General features: G+C 56.8%; 1 protein-coding gene across 4 annotated transcripts in view; it reads right to left on the bottom strand.

The window, feature by feature from the left end:
• ARNT2 (aryl hydrocarbon receptor nuclear translocator 2) overlaps window positions 1-16,832 on the bottom strand; it is a 144,860-nt gene extending 128,028 nt beyond the window's left edge. For 2 of the 4 annotated variants that reach the window (XR_006292997.1, XM_043553887.1), the window contains exon 1: window positions 16,665-16,809. Coding sequence is in view for 2 of the 4 variants with exons in the window: in XM_043553887.1 (XP_043409822.1) it covers window positions 16,665-16,695 (31 nt within the window). In the remaining 2 variants the exon portion in view is untranslated. Of the gene's footprint in view, window positions 1-1,881; window positions 1,901-16,664 lie in introns of those variants that run through there. The other 2 variants (XM_043553882.1, XM_043553886.1) reach the window with 2 other exon arrangements.
• Between the last annotated feature and the right edge of the window lie 960 nt (window positions 16,833-17,792).

Here is a 17,792-nt window from a genome sequence, read left to right as displayed (position 1 = left end):
AACTCGCCAGAGACTCACGGGTAGACGTGGGGACCCGAAATAGGGACCGTGGCCCCCGATGTCATCCAGTGGAAATGCCACCGGAATACCCACCTTCACAAAAGAGGGTGGGAGGGCAACACGCCCGTCAGGACTGCACGGAAACACGGCCGTTTAGGGGGCCACGGGACAGCAGCGTGCCAAGCGTGGGCGTGTCAAGGGAGGCACAGCGCCTCGGGCTCCGGGGACGGCATTCCTGCCGGGAGGTGTTCAGAGACGGGTTCGAGTCCCTTGGCCCTCTTTGTCTTTGCTCCTTTCTGTTTTCACTACACTTGGTTTAGGTTTGCGTTTCTTTTCATTTTTCTCGCTTGCAGTCTGCCGTAACTCCTGACTCCGAGGCTCGGGGCCTCTCGTTAGTTCTGGAAGGTGACCAGCCTCTTCTCCTGGATTCCGGCCGGCCCTGCACCCGTCTCTGCCCAGGGCTCTAATCTACGTGCGTAAGTAGATCATGCACGGGGCTCTGACTCAGAGCCCCATGCTCCTGGGTCCTGACTCAGCCTCTGTGCTAAATGCTCCGTAATTCCCTCCACCCCACTTTCTAATTCATTAATTCTCTATTCATCTGTGTTTAGTAGCTATTAAATTCTTCCACTGATCCCCTAATCTTGTTTATTTTTCAACGCTGTAATTTCCTGACAGCCCACTTGGATTTAACGACAGCCGGCCAGCTGGCTGCCTTCACGTGCACCCTAAGGACCTGGGCAACGAGTGTCTCACAAAGAGTCACAATTGACAGAAGATCCGAGGCCCCTCTTCCAGTGCTCCTGGGCTACGTAAGGCCCAAAGCGTCCTACATGACCCCAGGGAAAAGGTCACCTTCCCCAGGGTAAATGAGATAGGACGTCCCAACAGCCAAGCTGGAAAGGATGAGGCAGATTTAATTGGATGGGAAAAAATAATGCAGTAACATGGGGCTTGCATTCAAGGGTCCTGAGAAATTCCTGTCAGTTACAGAATGTTGTTTGGTGCATTAAGGTTCAAACCCAGTAAATTACAGGCTAAAAATGGCCTCCTTTGTACCATGAGATGTTTTGACATAATTTCCTTTTCACTGATTTTAAAATCGTGACCGTGGTTTCTTTTCCTCTGCATTGGCCTGATAGACTACAGCCAAACCTTTTATTTTCAAACCCTTGAATCACTTTCTTCAAGTCGTAACTAGTAGATGATGGCAGACTTGGGCATCAGCCATTCTACTGAATTAGGGAATCTTGTTCTCTTAAAACAAAACAATTAACCTAAACGCTTTGAACAGCCACCATTTTCCAGTGAAAGACGCCATGCTGAACTCACACCCTGTCTCTCCTGAGTCGCGACATCCCATCAACGACAGTGAGGGCATTCCGTGAACCCCCGATGCCAAGAAACTGGAGTCTTCTCTGGGGAAAGAAATGAGAGATTTATTTTCTGAAGAAGTTTAAATCTCCCCAAAGTGATCGAGGAGTTGGGTCCTCCTGGAAGACCACTCCAGGAGGTCTATGTCCAACTACCAGAATTTCCAGAAGGACAGAATACAGAGAAAGAATTTAGTAGGTTGAAAGGGCCACTGAACACCCAGAACAATAAATGAAACAAATCCGCACACCAAGGACCGACTTTCATTTTACAGATGAGAAGAAAGGAAAGCAGGGTCCCCAAGAGCCCAGAGTGAGCTCCGGGGCAGGGACACGGCTCTGGTCCCTCTCTCATGCTGCCCGATGCCCAGCTAACAACGTCAGTCGCCTCTCCCAGGACAGCTCGCTCACACACCCAGTGCCTTCCTCTCGAAGCCACCCAGGAGAGCCAGGGTGACAGTGGAAAGAGAGTAGAGTGCGCCTGGGATCAGAACAGCCTCACACTCACCAGCTGTGAAATGGGGCCATGAAGCCCCAAGCAGCAGGAAGATCCAATGAGTTCATGGATCCTGAACCAGGCGGGTTGGGCAGCAGCGGGCACAGCACTGGGCTTCGCGGCCTCTGCCTCGGTGGACCTCGGGGTGGTCCAGGAACCAGGAGCATCAGCGTCACCTGGCGACTGGTCCGAAATGCAAACGCCGCCCCCCCTGCATCCCGGCCTATCCACCGACAGAGCCTCCGGGACGGGGCGGAGGGCGGCGCTGGGCCCCACAGGCCTGCCTCCGGGGGATGCTCGCAGGTCTCGGGGAGGAACGGCGTTACCGGTAGGACGGCGCCACCTGGTGGCCGACAGGCCTAACAGACCTGCGCTGCGGGGGTGTTCGGGGCGCAGGCGCAGAAGACCGCACACGCCTCCAAGCCGGCCGCGTCCTTCGGTCTCCGCAGCGTATCCCAGCACCTGAGCACAGTGACTGGTGATGGCAGGCAGCCGACACACACGTGCTGAACGGATGAAGGCAAAAAGGCCCGTGTCCGAACCTCTAGTTTGTCCACAAAGTGTACAAACTCGATTGCCCTGGACGCGGCGGGAGCCGCTTAAGTGGGTGGAAGCAGATGGGGGCGCCGAGCCACCGTGTGCAGAGGCAAGTAAGTGCCCCGCACAGAGTCCGGGGACCCTCTTGAGCGGCCGTCCCCGCCCCCCCCCCCCCCCCCGGCCTGTCCGGTGCATGGGAGGTGCTGGGAGGGAGGACGGTCCCTGGGTGATGCCCGCGAGGACGGGGAGGAGGAGGAGTGGGGGGCAGGGCACGACTGGGCTGGAAAGCAGCAGGTGGGGAGGGCGGGAAGGACAGTCACAACAGGACAGGAGGACACAGCCCAGAGTACCCTCTCCCAGGAGGCGGCTTCACATCACCCCTGCGCACAGAGGGGAGGGCTCTGTGTTCTGCATACCTGCCCGGGTTGGCGGTTCGAGGCCAACATTTCCACCCTCGGGTCTCTGATGAGAGAGAAGGGCGGGGGGGATGGGCAGGGGTGAGGGAGAAGGGAGGAGGGGAAGGAGGAGGAGGAGGAAGAAAAAGGGAGAAACAAAGGGGGGACGCGGAGAGAGGGACAGGGATGAGGGAGGGGCTCTCGCTTAGGAAAACGCAGCAGGTGCCTGCAGGCCGATTATTCCAGAAAGAACCCCGGCTCTTGAGTTACTAGGTCTTTCTTTATAAAGTCACAGTAAATTACAAACTTATCTCTTCAGTGGAACACAGAAGGAGCAAACGAGCCTCTGAAATGAATGAAAATGCACATCTCAGCGCGGGCGTGCACCAGCAACAAAGGGCGGGACACGCGACACGCCGACCACCGTCTGAAGGAAGGTCTCGCCGAGAACTGTGGTCTCACGAACCGCACGCGAGCAGCTCACCTGAAGAGCCTTGTAGCGTGTGTCGGGAGAGTTGGAAATTAAACGCCCGAAACCCCTACTGACTTTATTAGAGATATGATCGTCCTTACACGGTTAGATTATAATTATTTTCTATTACATATTTCTATTACATATTATAATATGTCAGGAAGTTGACATTTAGTTGAGGGAAGTATTAACCTTATGGGCTTTTTTTTAAAACTCCCCCGGGACCTGCACTCACCAAGGAGTATCTGCGGCTGCCCACAAAGGGTGTGCAAACCCACAGAGGAGGTTTACCAAGCATGGGGGGCTCTGAGACCACGAATCCCCTTCCTCAGCCCTGGCCACACGGGACCCTGATGTCACGGCTGACAGGAGCCGTCGTGAGTCAGCCTCGTGACACAACGTCACCCTGGTGGTGTTTTTGATAAAAATTTAAAAATTCGATAAAAATTTAAAATTTCGGGGGAGCCTGGGTGGCTCAGTCGGTTGAGCATCCGACTTTGGCTCAGGTCAGGATCTCGCGGTCTGTGGGTTCGAGCCCCGCGTCGGGCTCTGTGCTGACAGCTCGGAGCCTGGATCCTGCTTTGGGTTCTGTGTCTCCCTCTCTCTCTGCCCTGCCCCTGCTCACGCTCTGTCTCTCTCAAAAATAAACATTTAAAATTTTTTTAAATAAATAAATAAAATGAAATTTAAGATTTTTTTTTAATTTAAAAAGCACAACCCCAATGTCACGATGAGGCAACATCGAACAAAATTGGGAGGTATTTTACAAAATGACTGGCCCGTACTTGGCAAAAAATGTCAAGGCCATAAAAGAAAATCCAAAAACACAAAACAAACCAACACAACAACGCCTCTGAGCGACTGTTCCAGAATTAAAGGGGAGTAAAGGGACATCACAACCATGGCCCAGAGGGAGTTATGCTGCGTGAAATAAGTCAGACAGAGAAAGACAGAGACCGTATGATTGACTCGGATGTGGAATCTAAAACAAAACAAAAAGAAATGAACAAATAAAAAACCAAGAAACACGCTCTTAAACACAGAGAACTGGTGGTGGGGGGGGGGGGGGCGGTGACAGGCACTGGTTAAAGGCGAGAAGAGGTACAGACGTCCAGTTAGGAAATAAATAAGCCGGAGAGATCAGAAGTACAGTAAGTGGGATTTGCGATCCTGGATGAAACCGAGGACCAGGAAACAGCAGGTTTCTGGAAGAACGCCTAATGGAGTGAGAGTAGGTCAGAGGGTGCGACGTTGGGTGTCACCTGGACGCTGATGCCCTGACGTGGGTCACAAACTGTTGTCCCGTAAGAGAACGCCCTTCTTCCCAGTGACGTGGCGTCGCGACAGTCAAGAACGAACTCTGGAGATGTCTCGCGGCGCAAAAGCGTGCTTTTGTCACAGCACGGGGGCGGGACCCGTGGGCAGAGAGGGCGGCACGGGGCGGGGGGTGAGGAGAGACCGATCGTGTGCTCGCGAGTCTGGGGCGCACAGCGACGACGGCGGCTCCTGAGGAATTTCGGGGCGCTGACAACAGGGTCCGCGGGACCTGGGAGGTCTGGCTCTTGCCGACATAGGGTTGCACACGGAGGCAGCCGCGAGCTCCGTGTGGGAGGCCACACCGCGTGTCTCGGGTACTTACCGGGGGCCTGTCCCCTCGTCACCAGGAGACACGTGGCAGTATTCAGAAAGGACGGGGCACGGGGTGCACCATGCACCCTCAAGTTGCCCAGCGAGACAGAGGCCAGCCGGAGAACCCGGCACACGGGCCGCGGCTGACCCTCGGGAGCCCGGTCCTGTGCTCCGTTCTCGTCACTTCTCTGCGAGCCAGCTGCCCGCCCCGCGTAAAGGTCACCGAAACCAGAACCACCTTGTGGTGGACCCAACTCTCCGTTGGCTTGCCGTCTGGGAGACGTGGAGCTCACGTCAGGCGCCCACTCCACGAACACTCAAGAGGCACCCATCGCGTGCCACGCCTCCGTCGAGGAACTGGGGACACAGTGGCCAAAGCAAAACAAAACGCCCCAACCCGAAGGGCAACGGGCGACTCCGAGGCTCCCGGCAAATCCCTGAGGCACTTAGGTGTCTAGAGCTCAGCATGTGCGAGACCGATCGTGCTCTCCCCGCCGCCTCCACCAAAATACCCCCAAGGGCCCCGACTCGCCAGGCCCTCTGGCCTGGAACACGGTGCCCTACCCGCCCCGTGACCGAATCGGGAATGTGGCGCTCCTGCCCCCGCACCGGCGATATCCAGTCCGCCACCCGGCTCGGCCGGGCTTACCGCCGACATACCTGGGGGTCCCTCGGTCTCTGCCCCTGTCCCCTCCACTTCGGGCCTCCCCGTGGCATCTGGAAACGAAGACCCCTCTCACTCCCGCTACTTATTTTAATGATCGCCTCGCGCCCGTGATTATCTAAGACACGGCGAGCTCCGCGAAAGCGGAAACCACGCCGGCCCTGGCACGCCGCTGTGGGCACGCAGTTGGCATCCAATTAATATCTGTTTAATTAGGTGGGTAAGCGATTAAAATAATTACTGTCTGGCTCTGGCCCGTGAATGGAGACAGGCGCCATTCACCGCCACCGGGGGCCTAGGGGGAGCAGGGAGTGCAGGAGAGGCAGGCTTCAGGGTCCGGGGGACACACGGACAGACGCCCCCGGCAGGCAGCTGGAGACGGGCGTCGGGAAGGCCACAGGCTCTCGTCCCAGAAGCGGCCGTATGCCCCCAGCCCGGCCTTTCGCGTCCTCCGTGCCCGCGGGAGGCGCCAGCGGGGTCCCCTCCCCCTGCCGTCCAGGGGGGCGGCCAGTCGTTGGCAGAAACTGTCCCAACGTGCCTGTCCCGGAGGCCGTTTCCGAAACCGCTGGACAAGCTGCCCGAACCCAACGGGAAGGTTTCTGGTGGGAACTGCTTTCCAGAGGAGAGAACACAGCTGTGATCCTTGAACACACTCATTCGTTTGATTCTTTGGGGAACTTGGAATCCATCAAGCATATCAAATTACGGCAGATGATTCCGGACTACGCCTCATTTCAAACTGCTGATGTGATAGAAACATCAATGCTGTTCTAAAAATAAAAATTAAAAAAAATCTGCAGTTCTGTTATTTCACATTTAAATTAACTTCCTTCACGGGTATCATGATTATCTGAAAAGTACCACCTCGTCCTTACGGCCACCGCCGACGTGCCGGTCGTGGGGGCCAGCCCCTAATTCTCTGCCGGCCACACGCCCCACGGAACTTCTGGGCTCCTTGGCCAGCTGCCAGTGCCCAGAGGTTACAAAAAGTCCTGTCCCCACACACCGGGGCTGTTCCCCCCGGGCACGAGTGCCATCTGGGGCCGGATAACTGCACTGTGGGGGGGCCGTGGGACGTTCAACAGCATCCCTGGCCTCCACCCACCAGATGCCACCGCCCCCACCTCCCCACCCCCTTCGGTGTCACGACAACCAGGACCCCCTCTAGAAACCACACTGTGCGGACACACCTCTGCTCCCGTGCCCGGTTTCTGAGAGGCTCTGCCACACGGCTGGGTCAGATGTCTCTCCGAGATAAGAAAGAGAATACCATTTGGAGATAGCCATGAATTTAAAATATGTGGAGGGGCCCCCGGGTGGCTCAGTCGGTTGAGTGTCTGACTTCTGCTCAGGTCAGGATCTCACAGCGCGTGAGTTCCAGCCCCGCATCGGGCTCTGTGCTGACGGCTCAGAGCCTGGAGCCTGCTTTGGATTCTGTGTCTCCCTCTCTCTCTGCCCCTCCCCTGCTCATTCTCCCTCTCTCTCTCTCAAATGAAATAAAATTTAAATTTAAATTTAAAAAATGCGTACATAAATGGACATCCAGCATCCTGGTGCCTCGAAGTCTGGGACCCGGCTCATTCACTGAGGTTGCAAGGTGTATCCGTGTAGCTTTCCTGGCCTCCCTTATCTTAGCAATTTCAGTGGCTTTTTCCTTAACTGCCACTAGGACAGTTCAGTGGGCCAGGCAAAACTCGGCAGGCAGAAGCCTCATCGACAGGCTACAAGCCTCTGATGGCCCCAGTGGACCACTGCAGGGCCCCGGGAGGATCTGATGAACAGAGGATGACCCCCCTCTCTCCTGGTTCCTCACTCAGCTGCCAGCAAGGCCTTCGCTGATCTGGCTCTCGGGAGGCCCTGATCTACCCACGGAGCCCGGTTTCGGTGCCAGCCTGGGAGTCCTCCCCAGCTGTCCTACAGCTAGCCTCTCCTTTGTCACCGGGGCCCGGGGAGAGAGGTATCTATCCAGTGCAGGGGTCTGCAAATCAAATACACACACACGCACACACACACACATACCCCCAGGTGTTGACACCTCCTGGATCTGCATCCAAAGCAGGAATAACCACCACAAACTGTCTAAGCCACAGAGCGCAGGCAGGGGGAGGACAGCGCCCCCCCCTGCCCCGTGCTCTCAAAGCCCTGGGGACGGGCCCGGACCACGCACAGACAGGCAGCAGTGATCCAAGGTTTCTAGGGCAGCTAATGGCACCTCCAGCTGGAAAAGGCCACGTGGAAGAGATGAACTCGCGGGGGCCCATTCCTCCTCCCCCATTTACACTGTGGGAACCCCAGGCAAGTCTCTGAACCAGTCTGAGCCTCTGGGTTAACCTCTGCGGAAACCGATACAAAATAAAAGCATATGGGGCACCTGGAGGGCTCAGTCGTGAAGCGTCTGACTCCTGATCTCGGCTCAGGTCACGATCTCACAGTTGTGGGATTGGGCCCCACGTCAGGCTCTGTGCAGAACCTGCTTGAGATTCTCTCTCCCTCTCTTTCTGTCCCTCCCCCACTCACGCTCTCTTTCTCAAAAGAAATAAACATTAAAGCAAAAAAAAGCGTATTTCTAAAAAGCATTTAAACCCATCTGATTGTTCGATTCTCCTCTAGGAAGTTAACCTAAGGGGAGAAAGAAATCACGTAATTGTCTATTTATATACGGGGACATCCATGAGCACGCTGTGCATACTTCTGACGAACTGAAAAGCGTAGCAAATGCTATGAACGTAAGCATGAGAGACAGAGCCCATAGATGAGGACGGGGCCATAAGACAGAGGCTGTGGCACTCGTACTATTAATGAAGAGAAATAAAGGCAACAAAGCAGTGTGTTCAGAACAATTCTCTTCTGTATGTGCACACGGTCTTTGGGGGGGAAAGTCATGTCTGTTTATTGTTGTACTCGGGGGAAAGGAGTCGGTTATGAGCAGGAAAGGAGGGGGCGCCTCGGCAGGGGCTGGGGGACCGCGGGCTCCACCTGGCCACCCTCACGGCACAATCAAGGCGGCGGAAGAGGCCCCCTGCATCTGCACAATGGACAACAGCAGGAAGTACCTGCTGGTGGGCAGTTTCGCTTTTTCTGTGGATTCACCTGGAAAACGGTCAAAGTATTGCAGTTTTGAAGGCCACAGGGGCTCCTTATCTGCAAAGGGCTTGGCCTTGAGCCCAGCAGCATCGCATCGGGGGGCAGCGGGCATCCCCTGAACAGAAGTGAAGCTGCCTCCGTGTCGTGTCTGGAGCCCCCCGGGAATCACGCCCACCACACCCACAGTTCCGCACACAGAACGGAAGGCAGGACGGGGAGACCCCTTCCAGGGGACCCTCGGGGACTTTCGTAAGGAAGGTGGTGGGCACGGGCCTCCCACGACTCCCAGCCGGTCGCCAGGTTATTGCCAGTCTGACCGCCCCTCCTTCTGGGGCAGAGGATACGATCTGTGCATCTCCCGGGTTCCTTTAGGATGACACGAAGAATGGAGGAACTGATCTGGGTTCGGACCACTCTGCTAGGATTTACAGATCAAAACCAGTTCCCGCAAACCAAGGCCAGAACCTAAATTCGACAGCTCTGGCCTCCTGTTTCGGGGACCCACGAACACACCGCACAGCTTGTCTCCCAGGCAGGCGTTCACAAGCAGGTGCGCACGGGCGTGTAACACAGTTCCCCGGCACCCGTGCACCTGTCCACAGGCACACCTCATGGGCAGCCTGCCGTGCGGGAGGCGGTGTGACGGGAGGGGCTGCAGAGTGAGGAAGGCTCCCCCTGCCCTCGTGGGGCCTCGGGGCCAGCAGCAGACCCAGGCATCCAGCAGCAACTCCATACCTTACCACTCCACCCCGGGTCACAGAAATGCTCCAGATGCAAAGTGCACGGGGCCCGGGCGGACGGCAGCATGGGCATGCCGTCTCTGGAGACAGGCCTTGGGAGAAGGGACGATCCAAGCCGGGACCAGGAGGAGCAGAGGGCATGGGCAGGGAAACCCTCAGGTGTGGGCAAGGGGCGGGTGGAGACAGGGGAGCTCGGCGTCGGCCAGAGCTCTGGAGCCGAGGGTCTGGGCCAGGATCGGGTGCGTGGCATCGCGGTGCAAGGGCCCGCCTGAGCAGTGACGGCTCCCACCAGCCTGCCTGCAGGCCCGGCCGGCCCCACGCGGCTGCCAGTACCTGCCCCTTGCGTTACGGCCCAGCACCCAGGGGCCGTGGCACAGGGGGATGACGTCCCCGGGCGTGTCAGCCAGCGTCAGCACAGACCGACGGGGACAGAGGGACTCCAGCCTGACTGCTGTCTCCACGACAGCTCCCGCCCAGTCTCGGGGGCTCGTCTCGGGGGCCCCCCAGTCCGGTCACCTCCTGTCACCCAGGCGCACACCGCACCCGCCCCCCCACCGCGGCCCTGCCGGTTCTGCCCAAAAGGAGCGGCTGCAGGCGGCCACGCGGGGGGTCCCCGGCCCACTGCGAGATGCACGAGGACGTGCGTGTTCAGCGTGGCGGCCCCGCCCCAAGGGGTACCTCGCCTCCGTGTGCTTCTCCGCGTCTCCCCTGCCAGCCGGGGTCCCTGGCAGCCACCTCCAACCAGAGTCCGGCCTTCCAATCTGCTCTCCGCACGGCAGCCAGGGCCCAGCGGACTGCGGGTCACATCACGTCCCTCCCCTGCTCGAGACCCCACCCGCCCGCCGCACCTCCAGCTGCTCTGGCCCGCTCTGGTTCCTCAAAGCAGACCGGCTCATCTGACCCCAGGGCCTTTGCAGAGGCTCTTCCCAGAATGCACCTGCTTGCCCGTGTTTCTCTTCGCTCCTCGGATCTCAACTCACAGGTTGGCTCCTCAAGGCAAGAATATGTAAGACAGTCCGTTTGATAAAAGGTGCTGGGAAAACTGGACAGCCACATCCAGAATGAAACGGGACCACTTTCTTCCACCAGGCACAAAAATAAACTCAAAATGGATCAAAGACCTAAATGTGAGACCCGAAACCATGAAACTCCTAAAAGAAAACATAGGCAGTCATGCCTTGGCCAACAGGCTTAGCAACGTTTTTCTAGATATGTCTCCTGAGGCAAGGGAAACAGAAGCAAAAATAAACTATTGGGACGCCACTAAAATAAAGAGCTTTTGCACAGCAAAGGAAAGCATCAGCAAAATGAAAAGGCAGCCTACGGAATGGGAGAAGATATTTGCAAACGACACATCCAATAAGGGGTTAATATCGAAACTACACAGAGAACATACACAACTCAACACCAAAAACTGGTTAGAAAACGGCCACAGAACCTGAACAGACATCTTTCCATAGGAGACATCCAGAGGCCAACAGACACGCGAAAAGGTGTCCAACATCACTCATCATCAGGGAAATGCAAATCAAAACCACGAGAAGATACCACCTCACGCCAATCAGAGTGGCTAAAACGAACAAATCAGGAGACTATAGATGCTGGCGAGGATGCGGAGAAACGGGAACCCTCTTGCGCTGTTGGTGGGAAAGCAGACCGGTGCAGCCGCTGTGGAGAACAGCGTGGAGGTTCCTCAGAAAGTTAAAACCAGAATTACCATATCACCCAGCAAGTCAACTACTAGGTATTCACCCAAAGAAAACAAACACTAATTCAAAAAGATACATGCAACCCTGTGTTTACTGCAGCCTTATTTGTAATAGTCAAGATAAGGCAGAAACCCAAGTGTCCGTCAATAGATAGATAAAGATGTGGTGTGTATATATACATAGATAGATACATGTATAGATACATATATATACACATATATATCTACATATACATACATATATATACATATATACATACATATCTACATATATATATACATATATAGATACATATATACACACATAGATCTACATATATATACACATGTAGATACATATGTATCTACATATGTATCTACATATATATACACACATACATACACACAATGGAATATGATTCAGCTATTAACAAAAATGAGATCTTGTCATTTGTAACAACATGGATGGACCCAGAGAGCATTATACTAAGTGAAATAAGTCCGACAGAGAAACACAAATACTACACGATTGCCCTTACATGTATTAAGCTAAAAAAAACCCAAAAACCCATAAATAAGGAGGACAAACTCGTGGTTGCCAGAAGGGAGTGGGTGGGGGGATCGCAAATGGGTGAAGGGGAGAGGCGGGTCCAGGCTGCCAGTCACGGGACAAGGAAGCCACGGACGGAAGGCGCAGCACGTGGAATACAGCCGATGGTGCCGTAACAGTGCCACGTGGTGACAGATGGTGGCCTCGCCTGTGGGGCCCAGGATAACGTAAGACGTGAGACTAATGTAACACTGTGTGTCAACTACACTCAACAACAACAAAAGGGAAAATCACATAAATGTTACAAAGTTCGTCTTAACCTGAAATACAGTCTCACAAAGCTTTTTGTTACACATCGTACACTCACTCTGTTCCATTAATACGTATTCTGTCTTACGAACGTATACACGTCCATGTTAGAATGCACCCCACCTATGCAGCAAACGCTAAGTGGTGGCACGTTGGTCATAAAGTACTGCCTCGTAGAACCCCCTGCAACATCGATCATCAGTTTCACAATCACCTTCGCCGAGATCCACAGTTCCCACGCCCACCTTCTCACCTATGAAATGTCTCGTGATAGACAGCAGTCCTGACTTGTGTATTAACCAAATGTCTGCAGTCGCCCGTGCAACGTCGCAAGTCTCAGGACAACCTCAAAGAAGAAAACAAACCCTTAAAAACGATGACCGCCTAGGAACCCTCTGACACAATGTCCTCTGGACTTTTTTGTAGCAACTGTGACCTCAGAGTGTTTTGATTCTAAATCTGCTGATCGATACACCAAGTTGGCTTTATATGGAGCTATCTGTTGCTGGCGAGGATGTGGAGAAACGGGAACCCTCTTGCACGGCTGGTGGGAGTGCAAACTGGTGCAGCCGCTCTGGAGAACAGTGTGGAGGTTCCTCAAAAAATTAAAACGAGATCTACCCTATGACCCAGCAATAGCACTGCTAGGCATTTATCCACAGGATACAGGCGTGCTGATGCATAGGGGCACCTGTACCCAATGTTTAGAGCAGCACTTTCAACAATAGCCAAATTACGGAAGGATCCTAAATGTCCATCAACTGACGAATGGATAAAGAAGATGTGGTTTATATACACAACGGAATACTACTTGGCAATGAGAAAGAATGAAATTTGGCCATTTGTAGCAACGTGGATGGAACTGGAGGGTATTATGCTGAGTGAAATATGTCAGGCAGAGAGAGACAGATACCATATGTTTTCACTCATATGTGGATCTTGAGAAACTCAGTAGAAGATCAGGGGTGAGAGGAAGGGGGGGAAAAGTTACAGAGAGGGAAGGAGGCAAACCATGAGAGACTCTTCAATACTGAGAACAAACTGAGGGATGATGGGGGTTGGGGGAGAGGGGAGAATGGGTGATGGGCATGGAGGAGGGCACCTGTTGGGATGAGCACTGGGTGTGGTATGGAAACCAATTTGACAATAAATTCTATTTAATATAAGAAAATAAGCTGCCCCCTCAAAGAGGCAAACCCCAAACCTCCTTCATTTGTAGCATTAGTGATGTCATAACTCACACATCCGCGTGATTCTTTACAACTACGTATTCCCCGGCCACCGGCAAACAGGACGATGGCAGGCGCTGTCCTGGGTTTACCACTGATCACCCAGAACCTAGCTCTCGGTACCTGGCACATAACAGTTGCTCAGTAAAGGGAAGCCTGCGGGGCTCAGTGGGCTGAGCGTCTGGCTCTTGATTTTGGCTCAGCTCAGGATCTCACGGTTTGCGAGATCGAGCCCCCAGGCCGACGGCGCACAGCCTGCTCGTGGGATTCTCCCTCTCCCTCTCTCTGCACACCCCTTCAAAATAAATAAATAGGCTTTAAAAAAAATAGTTGCACGGTAACTATTGGCTGAAAACTAAGGAAACTTTTTCAGACACCCTTCTCTTCATTTGGCAGAACTCAAAAGGCCATCATGGCACATGCCTAGAGCGTAAGCTCTACACAGATTTTTGTTGAAAACATGACTGCATGTTTTACACGTGGACGGGCCAGCAGCAGAATGGGTTTTTCCTTGATGCACGGTTCTTGGCTGATTCTCAATGCACATTTTTAAAACATGCCTGAAATGGAGCCTCATCGTATAAATGGCCCTAGTCTTTCCTTAGGAGTCGGTGGAACACCGATGTGTCCCTGCCATGGACGGGCGCGTGGCTCCAGGAAACACAGTACACCAAGTAGCCAGTTCCTGAGAATTCCTGGGAGCCGCGCCTCCCCCGAGTGGCTGCTGGAATCCAGACCTGAAACCCCAGCAGGAGACTGGAAAGGCCAAATCAGAGCTTTAAATGGGGCTCCTGTCGCCCGAACCACCACAGGATGTGAAACCTCCAGCTTCCTCGGGCATCACCGGGCCCCCGAGTGCCCTCGCCCTGCCTCACGGAGACGCAGCACTGTGGAGGGGTCTGCCGGTGGGCAGTGAGGGCTCAGCTGGGAAAACGGAAAAAGCGTGTGGGTGGGCGGGGAGGTGACAGGCTGCGGCCTTTGTACCCTGGGCGCAACGTACCAGCACACAGAGATCTCGGTGCCCCCCGGTGCATCGGCCCGTGTTTACCGAGCTCTTACTCTCTGCAGAGCAACAACGTCCAGGGCCAGGGGTGCGGCAGGAGGACGAGATGCTCAAAGAAGCATCCAGGGACTCCCGCCCCGGAGCAGCGGACTTGCCAAGAAGCTTGGGTGCCCTGCCTCTCTTTGCTGTAAACTGCAAGTCGGATCTGAAGTCTCTCTCTTGGGCTCAAGCCTTTCAACATATCCGTTCAAACTGTATCGGCCTTCTCCTTAGAAGGCAGACATTCACCGGGGCCAGGAGCAACACGCCCCACAGAGCTGAGTGTCACCCCAGGGCACCGGGTCAGAGAAAGACTCTTCCCTTGAAAAGACCTCTCCGTGCTCACCATCCCTGGCATCTCAGCCAATGGACGGGACACACAGACATCACCGTCTGTCAAGGAGGCCCGGTGTTTCCAAATAATAAAAACAACCCCTCACTTGTAGCAGTGGGGTCTCCCGGCGTCCGGGGCACGGACACTCATGGGCACCACGCTGCCACGCCAGGCAGCTGCCCTATTGACTCTGGGCGGCTCGTGGGACCACGATGACGAACAAAATCGTTTCCAACAGTGATGTAATGGGGTGTGTGTGTGTGTGTGCGTGTGTGTGTGCATGTGTGTGTGTATTAGGTAAACGCCCTCAGTTTCCTCAGTTTCGTACTCCTCTTTCCAATATAAGCCTGTATGGGACCAAAATATCTTCATGTTACTGCGTTTGCCTTTTTTTTTTTTTTTTTTTAACATCACAACATTTAAATCCATCAACTGGCTATTGGTTCGTAAGCAGCGGACCCGGCTGAAACTGCAGACTTGAGTCACTAGCAAACTTGAGGGGCGGTCTCCAAATGTGCCACGTTCCCCTTCCGTGTCCTGGAGCGGGAGCTCCCCGTCAGTTCTTCTGAGACTTCTGAGGTTCTCTTATGGAACCTGCCTCTCGGGAGCTACTCAGACTCCCCACCTGTGTCTCCAGGGCCCCCCCCCCCTTACCCATGCCCCAACTCCGAGCAGTGTGTCAACTCCAGGCCCCTCCACCTGCTCTCTGTTCCAAGCCAGTGCCACTAAGTGGGACCACTCCCCACCATATGCCTCGTTTGGACCAGCCTCTCTGCCTCCAAACTTGCTCCTTCCTTTCTATGATATCTAGACATGGCTGACAAGTCAACCTTCCAGAAGAACCATGATCACATGACTTCCGCATTCAAGACCATCGAGGACTCCTTAACCTGGGGGGGGGGGGGGGGAGCGGGGAGGGAGTCGACTCCTTAGGCTGTCCATCAGAGCCGAACAAGTCTGTGAAACCCCACTGCTCCACTGCTCCCTCCCTCTGGATACCCAGAGTCCCCAAATATTCATTGAAACCTACTCAGTGTGTCTGCCATTCACACTGTCCCCTCCCCACTCACGCCCCCTGGGCCCTGCTCTGCACATTCAAACCTTCCAATCCTCCCAAGGCCAGTTGGGAAATGTCTGATCTCCAAAAGCGCCCCCTGACCACTTTGGATGCAGGGGATCCTTCACTCCTAACTCTGATGACAGTTTTGTTTTCTCTGCTAGGCACCCCACCCCATCGCCACCTCCAACAGGCCACCTCCCTCTGGGGGGGGGGGGGGCTCCTTGAGGACTGGCCTCTGACTCGGCCACCTGCATGCCCCCCAGACCCGGCACCAAGCCGAGCAGGCGCGACACCAAAACTTCACAGCCGGCAGCCTGCGTGTCCCCTTCCCATTCTTGGGCACCCCTAGGGAGCCCGACTCCCCAACTAAGCCGGGGTTTCCCTGCGCCCACTGCAAACCAGGTCAGTAGTCCCGCTGAGCAGGACCTAGTTCCATTTTCGAAATCTGCCGGGGCGAGCACGGTTGTCACCGGCTGCACCCAGAGGACAGGGCGGCCCGCGGAGGCAGAGGGCGCGAGCCGGGCGGGGCCGGGATGCTCCGCGCCGCCGCGGCCGCCGCCGCGGCCGCCGCCGCAGGCCGGGCGCCCGTGCCCACTGCGGAGCCGGGGGGCGGGGAGGGGGCACCGGGGCGCCCGGGGGCGGGCCGCGCGGGGACCAGCCGCGAGCTCCACCCCGGTCCACCCTGTTGAATCCCGGCTCCAAACTTTTGCCCGCGCCCGCGCCGTGCCCTCCCGCCGCCGCGGCCGCTGCCGGAGATGCCACGGGGCCGCGCCCCAAACGCGACAGCGCGCGGCACCGGGCAGCCGGCGGCGGGCGTCCTCGGCACGCGAGGCGGGGGGGGGGCGGGGGGTCCCGGGGGCCGCGAGGCCCGCCTCCGCCGCCGGGGCTGTGCCGGTGCTGATGCTGCGGCCGGGGCTGCGGCGCGCGGGTCCCCGGAGCGCGGGTCCCCGGAGCGCAGCCGCCTCCCACCCCCCCACCCCCCCGCGAGCGCGGGTCCCCGGAGCGCAGAACCCCCGAGCGCGGGTCCCGGCCGGGCCTGCGGGCGGGCGCGGCCGCTACTCACCGGGAGGGTTGACCGCCGCCGGGGTTGCCATCTTGCCGGGAGGCCGGGCGGCCGGGCGGGGCGGAGGGCGGCGCGGAGCCGGGCCCCGGAGGGCGGGCGGGCCCAGGCGCCGCCGCCGCCGCCACACAAAGGACGGCGCGGGCGGGCGCTGCCTCCGCTACCCGCCCCCCCCGCGCCGCCGCCGCCCCGCCTCCCGGGCCGGCCTTTGTCGCGCGGCGGGGGGCGCGGGCCGCCGCTCCCCCGCCGGGGCCGTAGCACCGCGAGACTTGCGCCGCGGGCCGCCGGACCCCCCGCTGGGGGGCGCGGCGGGGGGCGGCGCAGGTGCTCGGGCCCGCGGGGCGGGGGCGGGGGCGGGCGGCGCCCCGGGGTCCGGGACGCGGAGGGGGGCGGGGGGACGAGCCCATTAGGATGCAGAGGGAAGCGGTCCTCGGAGGCGCGGGGAACAAAGGCGCCCAGTGCGGCCCACTTAGCATGCCGGCGCCGCGCCGCCTGCTGCCCGGGCCCGGGGCCGAGGGCTGAGCGCCCGGCGCCCAGAAGTCTCCGAGGCCGGGGACCGCTTCGGAGCGCGCTCGGTACGCACCGCGGCCCAGGCAGCCGGCCCGGGAGCCGGGAGTGCCTTAGCCTCGAGGGGCGCACCCGCGCTCTGCCTTCCTCCCCGCCTGCCCACCGCGGTGCCTATTACCTGGGGCCGCTGCAGGAGCCGTAGCGACACCAGCAAACCGAGATTTAGCCGGGGTTTTAAGTGTTTTTATCTGCAGAGCCTGGTGAGAGGGTTGGGCTGCGCAGAGCGTGGGGGCACCCCTGTTTTTCTACCAGACCCCGGCATCCCCTGAAAGACCACGGCGCTTAGGAAGCACACCCGCCAAGGCGGGCGCCCTGTGTGCAAGCTTCCAGGAAAGAATGGATACATCCCAGGGGAGAGCCAACAAGGACAAGACGGCCCCTAAACGTGGACACGTTTGCAAAAACATCAGACTGTCTTCAATCCCTGCAGAGAAGCATGGGGGGGGGGGGGGTAGAGAAACAATGCTTGGGATGTATTTTCAAATAAGCATGGTCATTGGGGAGTATTTGTCACTATTGATCTGACTAATAGGCGCTTAATGATATTTATTTGGTTATCGATTG

The sequence above is a fragment of the Prionailurus bengalensis genome, chromosome B3 (genome assembly GCF_016509475.1).
Source record: "Prionailurus bengalensis isolate Pbe53 chromosome B3, Fcat_Pben_1.1_paternal_pri, whole genome shotgun sequence".
NCBI lineage: Eukaryota > Metazoa > Chordata > Mammalia > Carnivora > Felidae > Prionailurus > Prionailurus bengalensis.
This window is presented reverse-complemented; position numbering and strand designations above follow the sequence as displayed.